Below are 18,249 nucleotides of genomic sequence, written 5' to 3'. Positions count from 1 at the left end.
CTTCAAGATAAAATAAGTAAATAAATAAATAAAACACAGGACTGGGAGCGTATCTCAGTGGTAGAACACTTGCCTAACGTGCAAGGCCCTGGGTTCAATTCCCAGCACTGTGGGATGGGAAAAGAAAATCTTAGGTTTGGTACCTGGTTAAATTTAAGTGAGAAATTTTTACATTGTATTGTCTAGATGCCAATATTTAAAGAACATTTTTAAATAATGGAAGTAAAATGGTAAGAACAGGATTGAGACAATTTGTAATACAATGTCCATACTTTGAGGATTTGTTTTAAAAGGGCACTATCTTAGGATTTTGTTCTGATTTGAATATCAGTTATATGATATATAACTGAAAATGCCCAGGGTCTTGCTTTTAAAGGAAATAGTTCCCCTTTTTTTCAGGCTATTATACCCACTATCAGAATGCAAAGCAACAATTTTTGTTTTCAGTGTGCTAGGTCTGGGGTTCTGGGCTTCTAGATTGACTGACAGAATTCTTTAACAGCAAGTGACAACATTCATATCTTCTCCATAAAGCAGTAGAAGACTTCATGCTACTGAACTCTCAAATGGCCATAACTGCACTGAGCCCTGGGATCCGATCAATAAAGGAGGTAAGCAGCCTCTCCATGGACAGTAGCCTAAGGGTGAAGGTAGTTACAAATCCTGTAACAGTATTTTAATTGCTTTATCATGTCATTTGTCTTAAGATAAGAAAGCCATCTGCTACAGTGTCTACTTAGGCTCTCCAGCCCTTCAACATACTGTTGACATTTGTCGTAGGGACACTACTGACAACAGACTACTGCCTATGTGCTAGTGTTCTCTCTTGGAGGGAATATCACAGGTCAGATGGTCTCAAACTTGTGTGTGTCTTGTGTGTATCTGTGTGTGTCTTGTGTGTATCTCTGTGTGTGTGTTGTGTGTAGCTTTGTGTGTGTTGTGTGTAGCTCTGTGTGTGTCTGTGTCTTGTGTGTATATGCTGTGTATGTGTGTATGTGTCTTGTGTGTCTGTGTGTCTGTGTGTGTTTTGTGCGTATCTCGTATCTCTCTCTCTCTCTCTCTCTGTGTGTGTGTGTGTGTGTGCATATATTCATATATTCCAAGCCTGGGAAATGCCTTGAAGTTATGGAAAGAATACAAAGAACTGTATGGGTCTTTATAATTCATATATTCTTTATTACACTGATAGTTATTAAGAGGTTCTATTCTCAAGCTAATACGCTATTTCTTCCACCAGATTCTTGGAGTTAGAGAAGATTACAAACATCCCTACTAGAAGGGTGACCCACCTACCCACCCTCTATGGGAAAAGTGTGGTAACACACCATCTCATTTCTCTGTGTGGGTTTCTGAGATGGCTGCAGAATGAATCTTCATCTGACTGGGAAATCTTACATTGAATCAGACCACGAAGAACACTCCAAAGCAGAAAGCAATGCCTTACGCACTGTTTCAAGAACAATGGGATACAAACTATTTCATCAGGTGTCTTGTGTCTTTATACACATAACTGCACTGAGTGCCTATGTAATATTTCACTTCCTAATCTAGAGGAAGTAGGACATGTGTGGACCTACTAAAGTTCCATCAGCGATGAGCATTTGCCCTCCTGACTTAGAGAAGAGCCATTGCTTCCTTTCTAACAGAGACACAACATTCAACCACGTCCATGTGAAATATAACCTTTTAGAGCAGGCATTGTATACAATTTTAAGCACAGCATATTTGTTTAATTTAGCATTTTCACAAGCAACTAAAGCATGAAGCATGTCTTAATATAGAAACCCAGCCATAAAGGAATATAATGGGGAAACCTGACCCCAACCTCATTTTCAACTAACAAGTGGAAAAACAGCAGCCAGCAATGAGAATAAAGGGCTGTTCTTTCTGGAACACCTAAAGAGCATGCAGTAACTACAGGACAGCATTCTTTGACATTTATTGGGTGTCAACAACAAGCTGGGGACAAAGTGGAGCGGCGAGACATCCTAAAAATCACTTTCTATAGGAAAGGGGGACAGAATCGAATGGAAATACTTGGTGTTATTAATAAGCCGTATCCTGAGCCGGAGCTACAAAGCAGTGTCAAAGAAAGAATGCCTTATTTTAAAAGAAAACAAAACCTGACAACCCCAGGGAGTGTTCAGAAAATACCGCGCGGCTGCCCTGCCACCCCGTTAGACAGAAACGGATCTCAGCTGGCTACCAGAGCTGACATACCTGGGACCAAATGGGCCTTAGCATGACCTTCAAGCTGAAGACCAGCACAGTGAGGCCATTATGCAGACACACTTCCCCCGAGAGGAAGCATGGCATGCCTAACAAAATCAAATGGAACAAAACCCGAGGGAACATTCCAATCCATGGTTTAGACCATGCCACAATGAAGGATAGGAATTCTTCTACTTAGAATGGACTTGTGATGTATGGTGGGGCGATTAATGTGAGACCAGAGTACTATGAGGGGCCAGGTAGGTCCACACCCCGGGGATTTAGGACATCATCTTTGGAAGAGCCAGGAGATGGCTGGGAACTGCATATTCTTGCCTAAAGCATAAGCAGAATAAATCAGCCTGGGTGTGAAGCTCGCTCTTCTGGAGTCCCGGAGTCACCGTGACTAGAAACAGATCCTTCCTTTCATAAAGTTCTTAGCACTGGAGCCCTGTTTAGAATGGCTCTGAAATCTGGTCACCAGACTCATAAAGATCATATTAATTCACTTGGACACTGAAGGCTTTTAAAAAAGGGACGTTAAATACATCGATTCCCATGCCCCTGATGATGCGAGGCCACAGAGAAACAGTTTTAAACTTTATAGTGGAGAGCTGAAATAGCAAGGGAATGAGCTCCTAGCAATCATGCTGCGACATGAACAGCAAGGGCTAAAGCAGGATTTCAGGAACCGGGGAGTAGGAAGGTAGGCCAGTTCCACACAGCACTCTAAAGAGGAGACCGAAAGCATCCATGGGCATGTGTAAGCCCTGAGAGAAAACTGCAGAGCCTGCACAAGAAGTTCAAACTTTTCACCTTCATGGACTAGTTAAAGTCTTTAACTAAACAAGTCATAGTCTAGTTAAAGGCATCAATGGGGTTCCAGTTCACTCCCCACAGTCAGCATTCAAAGTCAGAAGCGGCTGGCAGATATTGGATCTGGGGCATGGTTCTGCCTCTGTGATCAGGGAAAGACATCTACCTCTTACGATTAGATCTTTAACCTATAAGGAAAAGAGGAGAAACAAGATTATCTCTAAAGCCCCAGGAAATTCTAGCAAGTCATGATACTTTAGCACAGATACTCTGTTACCAGCTCTGACCATTCCACAGGGACTCCCAACTTTGAGCCTTGTGTGAGTCTGTTGTTATGGAAAAGAGGAGTAAAATATAGACCACAAGAGAGATCCTTAGAAGTCATTTCTCTAAATTAACCAAGTTATCCATCTAGAGCAGCGGTTCTCAGCCTTCCTAATGCTGCAACCCTTTGGTACAGCTCCTCATGTTGTGACCCCAACCATAAAATTATTTTTGTTGCTACTTCATAACTGTAACTTTACTACTGATATGAATCATAATGTAAGTGTCTGTGCTTTCTGGTGGTTTTAGGCAACCCTGTGTAAGGACTGTTGTGACCCACAGGTTGAGAACTGCCGATCTAAAGGAAAGCAAGAGAACACTACCATTTCTGCAATGTCTTCCTTCAGAAGAAAGCCAGCTTAGAAATACAGCCTCAGCATCAATACAAGTGGGAAAAGATGCTGCTGATAGAGTTGCCTATGGATACGGACCTCAATAAAAACACAAATCCATGGCCTCTTCTCTACTCAGGGCACCAAGGCACATGTGCTTACAAGGGAGGCCCAAGTCCACAACCCTCCAGGAACAAAAGAGGATTGTGAATGTTTTCCACTTGTGCTCTCCTTCCTTTGAGTTTAGCTTTTTCAGAAAAGGTGGGTAACCGCTTGGGCAACATTTCCCATCAATTGCTCTGACCTATGCTACTTTATCTTTGGGATGGTCTTTTCTGGTTCCTCTACACCCGTTCACGATGCGAGCCATTGAGGGGCCACCTGCTATAATGCTAACAGTATTGATTGCGGGTGCATCCTGTGCTCCTTGCTACTCCAGCACTGCAGTGTAACCACTAGAGAGGAGTGCACACTATCGCTTACTCTGGTTAAATGTGATCAGACACACTGTAGGCCATTTGTCTTATGCATGATAGTTCTGTAACCACATTACATTTTTCTTTTTGTTATTTATTTATTGAGCAGTATAAAATGGATCTATAGGACACTCACTGACCTATACAATCACAACCTCTATACTGAGATGCATGACCGATAATGAAGAACCACTGAATAGACACATTGGGATGGGTAACAGACTAGAATTGGAAGAGATGAGAGAATGAGAGCTTACCACCTTTCCTATTGGTCTGGACATATCCTAGAGCCCAGACTGGCCTTCCATGTTACTGTAGCCCTAGCAGAAGTCAGGAACACAGTGTTGGGTTCCTATGACCTTATGATAATGAAAATCTGGTCATTTCAACGAAGGTGACTGAATGAAAATTTTAAAACCTCTTTCCTATAAGACATCTAAAATTTAAAAGTATTATTAAATCTAAGCTCTTTCCAAAATGAACAAAGAAAAAAAAAAACCCTAACATCTCCCTAGTTTTTCCCACCAAAAGGAAAATAAGTCTTTTTTTATTTTTGCTGTTGGATGAAATCCAAAGGTGGTCCTCAAATTCCAAGTACTCCAAAGGACAGGAACAGTACCTTGGAACTAATATGAGAGGGAGTCAGTACTCTCCAAAGGTCACATTCCTAGGCAAAAAATGAATTGGAAAAAAATAGTCCCCTACCAAAGAAAAATAACTGGCAAGCTACTGTGGTCTGAGCAAAAATGAGTCAATTAAACTGAAAAGTGGTACCAAAAAGTGAGTTACAAGACACAAAGAAACGTGCAGCTCATGAACAGAGGGTTCGATATATGGGGCAAAGACAAAAATTTCAAGCATGTATCTATATGAGATTTATAATGAGAAACAAGAAAGGGGTGACTATTGTGGAATATTATTTTAACTGTGTAAAGGGTGCCACATTTGTTTCTACTGTCTTTGTTAATGATAGAAGGATGTGTGTTTAATTATGTAAAGATATGTTACATCTGTTTCACTTTGCCTGCCTAAGGTTCCTGATTGGTTTAATAAAGAGCTGAATAGCCAATAGCTAGGCAGAGAAAGGGCAGGCAGGACAGGCGGGCAGAGAGAATAAATAGGAGGAGAAATCTAGGTTAAAACAAAAATGAATGAGAGAAGAGGAGGAGAGAATGAGGAAAATGCCTGGGGCCAGAAGCCCCAGTCAGTCAGGCATAAAGACAGCTATATTGGCAGAAAGAAAAGAAAAGAAGAAAAAATCCAAAGCAATAGATAGATAAAGAGAAACAGGTTAATTTAAGAAAAAGAGCTAGTCAGAAATGAGTCAAAGCTAGGCCAAGCGTTCATAACTATTAAGTCTCCATGTCATGACCTGGGAGCTGGTTGGTGGTTCAAAAAGAAAAAGCCTGGTATAAGAAAAGACAACAAACTTAACATCTCAGAGTTTTGAAAAGCCATGAGCACTCAGAATTAAGAAGTACAATAAATCTCAAGCAGGAAGCACAAAACAACGTGCATCCATATAAACAAATTATATTTAAATTTCAAAATACTAAAGATAAAAATGAGCTTGTAAGGAAATACAGATTATCTTTTAAAGGGAACAACAAAGGGACTGACAGCTGGCCTCTCCAGAGCAGGACTGAAGTAGGTCCTCGATGAGAAAGACCTTCAATGTAATGGGATAGAACCATAGTTTGCAGTTTGCTATTCAGTAAAAGCCCTATTCAAAAACAGGGTCAAGATAAAAGCACTTTAAAGAAAACAAACACAAATCTGAGGATTTTAACCAAGTAGCAACTGCTGAGAGGATTTCTTCAGGATGTACTCAAGAGTGAAGAACAAGATCAAAGGGAAACCAATTTAGTGCCAGAAGAAAGGTGAGCAAGTTACTTGGTAATCTTGTCAGGAAATCTAAACACTCATCGTACGTTCATTTGTGGCATATTCTATTGACTAAAGTAATGGAAAAACCAGGGTTGAATTCAAATATTAGCAACAACAATGTGGAAAGCAGAAGAGGTTTGTTGAAATAAAAATGTCTCAGGTTATTTTTAAAAGGTTAGAAAGACTAACTTACAACTTTAAAATAAATAGTAATATCAGAGTATTAAAAATGTAAAAGAGTAAATACAGTGTATAACTGCCAAACTTGAGAAGAATAAACCAAGAGCTCAGGAAGTATGGGCACCATATAGAAAGGTAAAAGGAAGATAAAAAATGAAAATTAAATTCACATAACTCAGTGACAATTATAAAATACAAATGGGCTAAAGTCACTAACTCCCCCATCCAAAGATTTCATATTAGATTTAAAATAAAGAAACTCAGGTATATGCTACTAAAAGAGATACACTGAAGATCAGAGAAGGTTAATAACAAAGGAAGCACAAAGGCATACTGAGAAAGTATTAACCACAATATATACTATATTGACACAAGACAAAGCGAATTTTTAAAAAGACCATTATGAAAAATAAGACTATTAAAAATAGTTCTTTAAAATCACTAGGATTCTGTTTGCTTAAGGTTTTATTTTCTCAAGACCAGATAAGCAAATAAAACAGACCAATAACTGCTAAAGAAATAGAAACTGTCATCAAAAATCTCCCAAACAGCCGGGCGGTGTGGCGCACGCCTTTAATCCCAGCACTCAGGAGGCAGAGGCAGGTGGATCTCTGTGAGTTCGAGACCAGCTTGGTCTACAACTGCTAGTTCCAGGACAGGAACCAAAAAACTATGGAGAAACCCTGTCTCGAAAAAACCAAAAAAAAAAAAAAAAAAAAAAAAAAAAAAATCTCCCAACCAAAAAAAGCCCAGGACCAGATGGTTTCAGCGTAGAATTCTACAAGATTTTCACAGAAGAGTTAATACCAATACTCCTCAAATTGTTCCACAGAATAGAGACAGAAGGAACATTGCTAAATTCTTTTTCTTTTTATGAGGCTATAATTACCCTGTTACCAAAACCACACAAAGACATTACTAAGAGAGAGAATTACAGACCAACCTCACTCTTAAACATTGATGCAAAAACACTCAATAAAATACTGGCAAACTGAATCCAAGAACACATCATAAAAATCATCCACCATGACCAAGTAGGCTTCATCCCAGAAATGCAGGGATGGTTCAACATATAAAAATCCATCAACACAATCCACCATATAAACAAACTGAAAACATAATGATTTCATTAGATGCTGAAAAAGCCTTCAACAAAATACAACACCCCTTCATGATAAAAGTGTTAGAGTGAGCAGGGATACAAGTAACATACCTAAACATAATAAAGGCAATATATAGCAAGCCAACAGACAACATCAAACTAAATGGAGAGAAACTCACAGCAATCCCACTGAAATCAGGAACAAGACAAGATTGTCCACTCTCTCCATATCTATGCAATATAGGAGTCAAGGTTCTAGCTAGAGCAATAAGACACCAAAAGGAGATCAAGAGAATACAGATCGGAAAAGAAGAAGTTAGACCCTCACTATTTGCTGATGATATGATAGTTTACATAAGCGACCCCAAACATTCTACCAAGGAACTTCCACAACTTATAAACACCTTCAGTAATATAGCAGGATACAAAATTAACTCAAAAAAAAAATCATTAGCCCTCCTTTATACAGATGATAAATGGACTGAGAAAGAAATCAGAGAAATATCACCCTTCACAATAGCCACAAATAACATAAAATGTCTTGGAGGAACTCTAACCAAAAAGAGTGGAAGACCTGTATGACAAGAACTTCAAATCTTTGAAGAAAGAAAGTGAAGAAGACACCAGAAAATGGGAAGATCTCCCATGCTCTTGGGTATGCAGAATTAACATAGTAAAGATGGCAAACTTACTAAAAGCAATCTACAGATTCAATGCAATGCCCATCAAAATCCCAGAAAAATTCTTCACAAACCTCGAAACAATGCTCAATTTCATATGGAAAAGTAAAAACCCAGGACAGCCAAAATGATCCTGTACAATGAAGGAGCTTCTGGAGGCATCACAATCCTCAACTTCAAACTTGACTACCAGAGTTACAGTACTGAAAACAGCCTGGTATTGGCATAAAAACAGACAGGAGGAGCAATGGAACTAAACTGAAGACCCTGATATCAATCCATACACCTATAAACACCTGTTTTTTGACACAGAAGTAAAAAATATAAATGGAAAAAAGAAAGCATATTTAACAATTGGTGCTGGGATAACTGGATATCAACATGTAGACGAATGAAAATAGATCCATATCTATCACCATGCACAAAACTCAAGTCCAAATGGATCAAAGGCCTCAAAACAAAACCAAGCACAATGAACCTCATAGAAGAGAAAGTGGGAAGTACGCTTGAATGCATTCACACAGGAGACCACTTCCTGAATATAACGCCAGTAGCACAGACACTGAGAGAAACAATTAAAAATGGGACCCCCTGAAACTGTGAAGCTTCTGTAAAGCAAAGGACATAGTCAACAAGACAAGATGGCAGCCTACATAATTCAAAAAGATCTTCATCAACCCCACATTGAATGAGAACTGATCTTCAAAATACACGCACAACTCAAGAAACTAGTCAACAAAAGAACAAATAATCTAATAAAAAATTGGGTACATACCTGAACAGAGAACTCTCAACAGAGGAATCTAAAATGGCTGAAAGACATTCAACATCCTTAGCCATTAGAAAAATGCAAATCAAAACAACTCTGAGATTCCATCTTAACATGTAAGAATGGCCAACATAAAAAATACTGATGACAGCTTATGCTGGGGAGGATGTGGGGTAAAGGAAACTCTTCTCCATTGCTGGTGGGAGTGCAAACTGGTACAGATGCTTTGGAAATCTATATGGTGATTTATAGGAAACAACCTACCTCAAGACCCAGCAATACCACTTTTGGTCATATACCCAAAGGATGCCCAATATACCACAATGACATGTGCTCAACTATGTTTATAGCATCATTATTTGTGATAGCCAAAATCTGGAAACAATCTAAATGCCCCTCTACCAAAGAATGGATAGGGAAAATGTGGTATATTTACCCAATGGAGCACTGCACAGCAGAAAAAAATAATGATATCTTGAAATTTGTGGACAAATGAATGGAGCTAGAAAACATCATATTGATTGAGGTAACCCAGACCCAGAAAGACAATATAATATGTATGCACTCATAAGTAGCTTTTAGACATAAAGCAAAGAAAAACCAGTGTACAATTCACAATCCCAGAGAATCTAGGCAACATAGAGGATCCTAAGAGAGACATACATGGATCTAATCTACGTGGGAAGTCGACAAAGACAAGATCTCCTGAGTAAATTGGGAGCAAAAGTGGTGAGGGAGAATTGTCTGTATTCTGTCAATCATGTTTTGAATAAACGCTGATTGGCCAGGCAGGAAGTATAGGTGGGTCAACCAGACAGGAAGTAGAAATGGGGCGATGAGAACAGAATTCTGGGAAGGAGGAAGCCCATTTCCCCCAGTCCTGCCCAGACCACCAAAGAAGCAGGATGTAATCTGCCTGGCTGGAAAAGGTACCGAGCCATGTGACTAACATAGATAAGAATAATAGGTTAATATAAGCTATAAGAGCTAATAAGTAGCCTGAGCTAATGGGCCAATCAGTTTTATAACTTATGGAGATCTCTGTGTAATATTTTGGGGGGCTTGCTGGCTGTAGGGTACTGGGCGGGACAGAAACCCCAACAAACAGGCCCTTCATATTACACAAAAGGATCATGGGAGAGGGTAGAAGGAGAGTGGAGAGGAAGGGAGAGGAGTAGAGAAAAATATATAGTTCAATAAAAACAACTTTAAAATTTTTAAAAAATAATAGCTAGGCCAAACTAGAATTTTCCATGCAAAAAGATTTTATGTTAATTATGTGTATGCGCAGATATGTATCTCTATGTGTGAATTTGTACACAACTGTAATGTCCATAAACACTAGAATAGGGTGTCAGATCTCCCAGAGCCAGAGCTACAGGCAGTTGTCAGCTGCCTGATATGGGTGTTGGGAACCAATCCTGGGTTCTCTGCAAGAGCAACAGGTACTCTTAGCCACCCAGTCATCTCTCTCACCCTAGAAATTCTAAGTGTTAATGAATACAAAATCACAGATTATCCTCAAAAAACAAAACAAAATCAATCAAAGAAACAAAAACAACCCAGCAATTGACAGACTTGCTCAAACTCACAACAAAGAGGGTGTGAACATAGTTGTTTATAACTTTTTAACTGTCTCCCTTGTCAATCCCCTTCGGACTATAATCTACATTCAAGGTTGTTTTCTTTTTTTTTTTTTTCAGTTTCATTCACAGTACTATTTTAAAGCCTAGAGAAACATAACACAGTAGCTGCCTTATGCCCTTGCTGCGTGTTTGAATGACTCACAATGAAAATAAGATAGCAAGAGCGTAAATCAGATCATGCAATCAACAAGCATGACTTAGAAACCTGCACCTCTAACTAGTGAAGACACGCTCTCCAACATGCATGAAGCACTTATGAAAATCCAGAATGTGCCAGACCACATTCTCTGACCACAATACAATTAAGTTAGAGACAAACAACAACAAACACCAAAATTCCATGCATTATAAAACATGAAACACATTTCTGCATAACTCAAAGGGAAGAGAAAACACTGAAAAAAAAGAACTGAACACTGATGAAAATATTATAACCAATATTTGTGGCAAGCAGCCAGAGACAATAAGGGTACCAGCTGGTGAGCTATACATCCAAACGAGGACTGACAAAGTAAACATGAGGAAGATATATGGCAGGAAGTGAAAAAAAATTGAAGTAGAAAAAAATGTACACCATAAAGAAAAAAATCTAAAGCTGTTTCTTTGACAATAACTCAAAACTCTGACAAGGGGATCACGGAGTGAAAAAAAGGGACAGTTTAATATCAGAGATAAAGATGCCAAGTCTCAGGGCTGGATGTTGGTGGTGCACACCTTTGATCCCAGCACTCGGGAGGCAGAGGCAGGTGAATCTCTATGAGTTCAAGGCCAGCCTGGTCTTCAGAGCGAGTTCCAAGGCAGGCTGCAAAGTTACAGAAAAATTCTGTCTCAAAAAAACAAGCCAACAAAAAATTCTCTGAAACATCTGCGATATTAAAAATAAGAAAGCAATAAGATACTTAGAGAAAATTTATTTGAAAATAGATTGAAGAAAAAAGTATAATTTACATAAACTGGTTCAAATAAAATATAGACTATCTCTACAATGTGCAATGACTAATAGATTAAGTCAGAGTTAACTGTCTACTTGCCAAAACCACCTTTTGATACTGGTGGTTCATTAGCCCCAGTTCCCGGCTGAGGCTCCATTGACAGTGGATGACGTCCGAGGGAAGAACACAAGTGTTTTTAGAAGTGTGGCCCCTGGTAGTTTCACCATGCTCCAGCGGATGGCCCCATACCCATTTCTATAGGGGCAGCTCCAATGAAACTTGGTGTGTTAGAAAAACATTACACAAATTTTGTAAGAGGTGGGGAAGTAGGGAATGTATCTGGGAGGAGTTGGGGGAGGTAATAAGGGGAAACAGGATCAAAATACACTGTACACTTATATGAAATTCTCAAATCTTATTAATAAAAATTTCTTTTAAAAACACCTTTCAGGCTAGATGATTTTAGCAATGACTTCAACCAAAAAGCCAATTAGCAATTAATCCCAGTTTTAAAGAAAATGTTCCAAAGAACAATTAGGGTTTAGTGCCATGTGATTTCATGAAGCTAAGAACCTTGAGACTCAACCTTGCCAACTAAGGGTATTTTTTGGAGCTCGCTTTTCCTTGTGAACATAACTGCAATAAAATACTAGCAATTTTACATCAAGAATGCGTAGTACATATGTTCCACCATGACAGTAGGAGAGCAAGGATGATTACTCATTAGAAAACCTAAAGTGTGCTTCACCATACAAGCAGATTATAGCAGGAAAAATTAAATAGCTTTGCAGGTGGAGATATTGATAAAAATTGATCAGCTTGCCTTGTTTTGAAAGTGTACAAAGTAACCTGAGAACTGAGGACTACAAAAAAGACTCCTCATCTGATATCGGATATGTTTCTAAAAGGACTTAAATCTAAAACCTTTCAAAGAATTCACTTTGAAATCAGAAACAGGATAGGGACTCCCACTTATGATCAACACTGTCCTGGCAGACCTGGACAGCACACAAACCATTCAAGGAGCTCAAGATTTCAAAGGAAAAGATAATGGCAAGTATGTTGCTTGGGGCATCCGTGTCCCGGCAGAGATCCCTGGGGGACAACAAAATTTAGTATCTTTTTTAGAATTCAAGGATTCCAGAAGATCTAGGTTTTCTGAAATTTAGAATATTACTTTGGTGACTCTTTTATACTTTCGAATACCCACAGTTGTAAATTTCTTTCTGTTCCAAGCTCTTTAATAACTGGACCTCTGGATAGATGGAGCATTACAATATGTTGACTTCCGGTTCCTAGAACTCCCGCAGAGCACACCCTTATGATGACTGTGGGATCTTCAGATTCTCCAGGGTGCAAGAGCTATGGGCAGTCCTGAGCTCTGCCCCGGAGAATCACTGCTGCTCTAGTAAGTTTCTTTACTCATTATCATTTTCAATGGTAGGTTTTTCTTTCTTTCACATAACACCAGGTCCTCCAAAGAGGAGGGGGGGAGAAACCCATTTCACAATTTCACTGAAGAGTGGTATTTAATTTTCCTTCCCCTTGATTCTTTAAATGGTTCGCTCTTGTGGTTTTTCCAAGTATTTTTGTATTCTGAGTCACTCTGAGCAACTGACTGGGAATGTAGGAAGAAGTCTCCTTGTGCTGTTTTGATTAACTGTGTGATTGACCCTAGGCTTGTCACTGAACCTAATCAAGTAACTTCATTTATTGCTAAATAAAGATAGAACGCAGCCTGGAAACATGGGTTAGAATTAGACCCTGCCACCTGGTGACTCACTTCTCATTTACTTACCCAGATTGGGCTTTTCCTGTAACATTTCCATTTGAGGGGAAAACAAAGCAAAACCCCTTTATTGTTTTTGTCTGACTAGAGCCATTTCCACCCGTTTGTTGTTTAATTCCACTGTTTAGTTTTAGTGAAGAGCCGGATCACGGAGTGATGGTCGGTGGTTAGCACTAAGTCAAGCCTAGATGCTCTCCAGCATCAATTAGAAGGAGAGAACAGGAAAATGCCACAAGGAATATGCAAGAAGGAACCTAGACCAAGGTCCTGACTCAGCTTCCTTCTCCGGGTTCAGGTCTGAGCTGGGTGATCTTAAGAAAGACAAAAGAATTGAGACTCTGCTTTCTAGTTTACAAAATGGTCATCCATCACCCTCCATTTTTTTAGCCTCGTGTACAATTGTTTTAATTCCTCACTCCCCAGCAAAAATAAAAACAAACAAACAAAGCCATGGTGAGGATTTGTAAATTTGTAAACAATAAACCCAGACAAGGACAGCCATAAGGTAGTAAAATGGAGCTTTAAAAAATGATTTGGCAAGAATTCTGTGCCTGCTGGAAAACCAGGAAATAAACCAGGATTTGAAGATTGTTCTGATTTGATGTTTTAATCTTTTGAAGCTATAACCCATAGTGGATGCTGAAAATACAAAACCAGCCTAAAGAAAACAAGTATAGTGGTGCTTGCCTGTAACTCCAACACTTGGGGGAGGTGAAGGCAGGAGGATTAGGAGGTCAAGGCCAGCCATGGCTACAGCCAAACTCCAGGCTAGCCTGAGCTACCTGAGATCCTGACTGGGAAAAAATACAAAATGTGAACGAAAAATTCTTAAGCCAAAAGCGACTTTACTGTCTTACCTTTGTTCTGTGTTAAAGAGAGCAAAGACGTGCTTGCTGGACATGAAGCCCTTCTCCACATCCCGGACTTTCAGGTTGTCCAGAGGAAGCATGTATTTCTTTTCTTTCTCCTGGTATTCAGGGGTGAGAGAGAAAGAAGACTTTAGCAAAGCAGCGCACCGACAGCAGCACACCTCCCAAACTACCACTCCATAACGCTTGATTGCATTACCTTGACACCATCAAATGCTACTTTTACACCAGCTACCAAGAGACAGGAGGGTTCAGTGATTCCCAGCACAAAGGGGTTGAAAGCCCAGGGGTGGGGGAGGGGGAGTGTACGGGAAGGACTCTGAGATGGAGAGAACACGTGCTCCTCCATCCCTTGCCCCCTCATGTGGGTCCCCTTAGATGTTTGGAAATGTTAGTTTGATATTAAGAATTTAGCCATCTGTTAATATTTAACAAAAATGTTCTGGTCCTAATTCAATGAGAAATGCCAGATGGATTTCATTTCACATTTTATTTGCAGCCTAAGCAGTTTTGATAGCCAGCTTTGGCAGGGGAGTGTGGAAGCCCAAGGACCCTGGTATGAAATACCCCATAAACTGAGATAAAACACAGAAAACCTTTCCTTCATTTGGGTCTAATATAAAGTATAGATCCACCAAAAGATTCTTTTACACAACTCAGAATATTTTTTTTTTAGCTTACTGGGGAAGAAAACCCCATTAGGATTAGATTAATGTTAATTAACACAGGTTCTCCTTTAGAACAGACAATTCTTTATAAAGACTATGGCTGTTGGAAAGGCGAGGCTTGCAAATGTGACCAAACCAAATGCCAAAGAGGACTGGCCCAGGGACAATGTGTGTGTTTGTGTGTATATATAATACAATACTTTGTATTATAAATACAATGCATAAAATAAAAACCCATAGAACAGGCAAGAGGCAAACACTTAGTTTAGGAAGCCTAGTAAAAACCTATTACCAGATCACATTAGCATCACTTGCTCAACAGTAGCCCTCTGTGTGAGGAAGACAGAGACGCCAGAGCCGGAGCACATACTCAGAACTCCGATTCCGACACATCTGTGGTTGCCTATGGGAACTGTGCCTCACACAGGATGCTTGCCAGGGGCTTTGCCGCTCCTCCAGCATACAGGCTGCTTGAGGGCTCATGGCTCAGGAGCAGAGCGAGTGCAGTGTTGGATTGTGGGGGAGGATAACACTGATCTTGCCACTTTTCTGCTCCTAAATTAGGGGAAAACTGAGGAAAGTACGTCAGAGTAGCCCCTTCCCCTCTCTCCTACACCCCCCACCAAAAATATATATATATGTAGCATGACTCTATACTTAACCACAAAAATAAGACGGTGGAAAGAAAGGGCAGCAAAAGTTGAAGGAAGCTGGTTGGAAAACAAAATGGTCGCTCTGGCAAACAAAGCCTTCAAAGCAATGAAAAAAGATAAAAGAAACTCAGCGGGAGTGGAGGAGGCCTAGGAAGAAGATGCAAGAGCGGAGAGCACTGTGAGCCCATTTCAGTATTTCCTGTATACAATTAATAATTTATTCATAAATGCATGGATATGTTAAATAGCAAAATAAATTACTTAAGTAAATGAGGTATCAGAGCTGAGTCCAACTTACTTAAAACACTTGTCAAACTATTTTAGGGCAGAATTCTAAGAGGCCAGTCTAGATTGAATAAAACCCTCTCCAAAACATAATCAAATGAAAATGCTTAAGACCCAGAGAACATTTTTTTTCTTTTTTAAAAAAATTGGATGGTTTTCAATGCCCTAAATTTAAGCAGCTGGGTTTTCTTAATGCACCATCCTATTCAACCTTTTGAAATGATGGATTGGCCTTTTTAATAGGAAATCTGCATCTCATTGTAAAGATGGAACACAATGTCCTTGGCTCGCGTTCTATAGAAGTAGGCCCCCCTTTGTACTCCAGTCTTCAGCATACAGTGAAGACTGACAAGCCTGCTGTTCACATCAGCTATTCACCGTTGGGGAAGACAAGCAGACGCACACAAGGAAATGGGGAAAGTAGAGTCTCCACTCCCAAAGATGAAGAATTAAATGCCGTATTTATCTAAGATTTTTGCAGACACAGTGCTAAATTATTTCGTAATCGTAAGTTTTAAGACTGACAAAGACGACGGTTTCTTCAGACTGACTTGGGTAATTAAATTGTAAGTAAAACAGAATTAAATGGAGCAGCAACAACACCAAACAATGAAACAATACATCATGTGTATGTCTGGTGGTTTGGGGTTCTGGTTAAAAAACAACAATAACAACAACAAAAATCTGGAATCTCAAATAGCTTAGACAAAAAGGCTAGAGGAAGGAGAGATATATAGAACTATAATTTCTAAAATGTAGTGAGACTTAGCACCATCTTAATTAAGAAATTTTCTAAGTAATCTGTCAGTTCTAATAACCCACTGTCCAACATGATAGCCACCAGCCACAGGCAGTTATGAAACTACTTGAAATGTAGCTGGTTAACTTGGGATATGTGTAAATATAAGACAGACTCCTGATTCCAAAGATTCAGCATGAAGCAATAAGACTAAAAATGATGTATTTGCTTGCATGTTTGCAAATGCCTGATTCTAAAGATTTAGTATGAAGCAATAAGAATAAAAATTATTTATTTGCTTGCTTAATTTTTTAAAAAATTACATATATGGGTGCTCTGAATGTATGTCTATGCATCATATGCAGGCCATGGAGGTCAGACGGCAGCATCAGATCCCCTGAAATGATAGTTAGAGATGGTTGTGAGCCACTCTGCAGGTGCTGGGAACTAAACGTGGGTCCTCTGGAAGAGCAGATATTGCTTTTTGCTAATGAGCCATCTCTCCTGCCCACCAGTAATAATATTAATCAATAATCTCAATGAAAATTGTATAATCTCATCAATATTTTTATATTAGTTTTAAGTTGAAATTATATGACCATGCTGGGGCTTTTATTAAACGTAATTCTCCTGCCTATTTTGTTTTCTTTTGAAGGTGGCTGTTAAACAAATACAAATGACACGTGGCACATAAAAATTTCTTTGAACAGCAATGAGCCCCGTGCACTTGCCGTCGCCTTCCTTACTCTCATTCACTCAAGCGCTCTCCCTTCCTGACAGCGTATTCTTTATGGAGCTCGGCGCCTTTCTGGTGTGTTTTCTTCTCTTGCCTTCTTCGTTATACAACTTGAAATTGTTTGACACTTTCCATGCTGTCCTAGGTCTCTGGTATCTACAGCACCAGGGTGAGAATTTAGTTCTTCCAAGTCTTCAATAGCTGCCCCTTATTTATAGAGAAATACCCACTAAACTCTCTCATGTGACATCTTCAGACACCTACAATTGGCCCCATCCTAATTTATCAACATTTCCCTCACTTTCTTTAAGAAATCTCCATTTTTAGTTGTGTACGATGAGCATCTGTACCACCATTTGGGATACGGGGAAAAACTGAGATCAGCCTGCTCTATGCTGTGAGTTCTAGGCTAACCAGGACTACATAGCAAGACCCCGTGTCAATGATCACAAACAACAACAAACTCCGTAATGACCAAACCACAAACAACAAACTCCGTAATGACCAAATCCATCTTCGCCAGACTATATAACCTAAGTTAGGCTTTTACTTCCTCTCTACTATGATCATGATGCTTCCAGTCCATGTCAAGCCCTACTCTGTGAGGTTTTCTTAGCCTATAGCTATGCCTGTCACCTCATCTCTCCCATTTCAGTGAATACAGAGGGACTTATCTATTCCATTTATTTCAAGATAGTATATCTTATATAAGATGCCCTCATTTTATAAGTGTATTATAGTAAAAATTAGTGTTAAGGTTCATCTAAAACTCAGACTGTCAAACATTTTATCAATAAAACGGGCTCCCTTTGCAAAGAAAAATGAAGTAGAGAATATTTTCTTATAAAAGGCACTTAAATTTTTTGATAATATAAATTCCAATATTGTATAGACATTTTGAGGTGGAAGCATATATAAAATTTTAGAGATTTATTTAATCCCACTTCTTAAAGGAACTTTTTCTTATTTTCAAAAGCTTCTGGGACTGACATCCTTTTTTTCAAACTTAAACAGTACTTTTTTCTTATCCCAATACAGGAAGATCACTTGCGTTATTTACATGTAGTATCCATGATGAGAGAGATGATTTGTTCAAAGAGAGATCCAGAAAAGGAGCATAGGAGATCTAGTGTTCTTTCCCAGTAATTGGGAAAA

The 18,249-nt window shown here is 39.2% G+C and overlaps 1 protein-coding gene across 5 annotated transcripts in view; it reads right to left on the bottom strand.

The window, feature by feature from the left end:
* Dnm3 (dynamin 3) overlaps positions 1 to 18,249 on the bottom strand; it is a 462,700-nt gene that overhangs the window by 121,237 nt on the left and 323,214 nt on the right. For all 5 annotated transcript variants that reach the window (XM_057769381.1, XM_057769378.1, XM_057769379.1 and 2 more), the window contains one exon: positions 14,002 to 14,111. In XM_057769381.1, the coding sequence (XP_057625364.1) occupies positions 14,002 to 14,111 (110 nt within the window). The remainder of the gene's footprint in view (positions 1 to 14,001; positions 14,112 to 18,249) is intronic.

This window comes from Chionomys nivalis, chromosome 5 (assembly GCF_950005125.1).
Source record: "Chionomys nivalis chromosome 5, mChiNiv1.1, whole genome shotgun sequence".
NCBI lineage: Eukaryota > Metazoa > Chordata > Mammalia > Rodentia > Cricetidae > Chionomys > Chionomys nivalis.
Note: the sequence above shows the minus strand (reverse complement) of the source record. Positions and strands in the feature narration are given on the sequence as shown.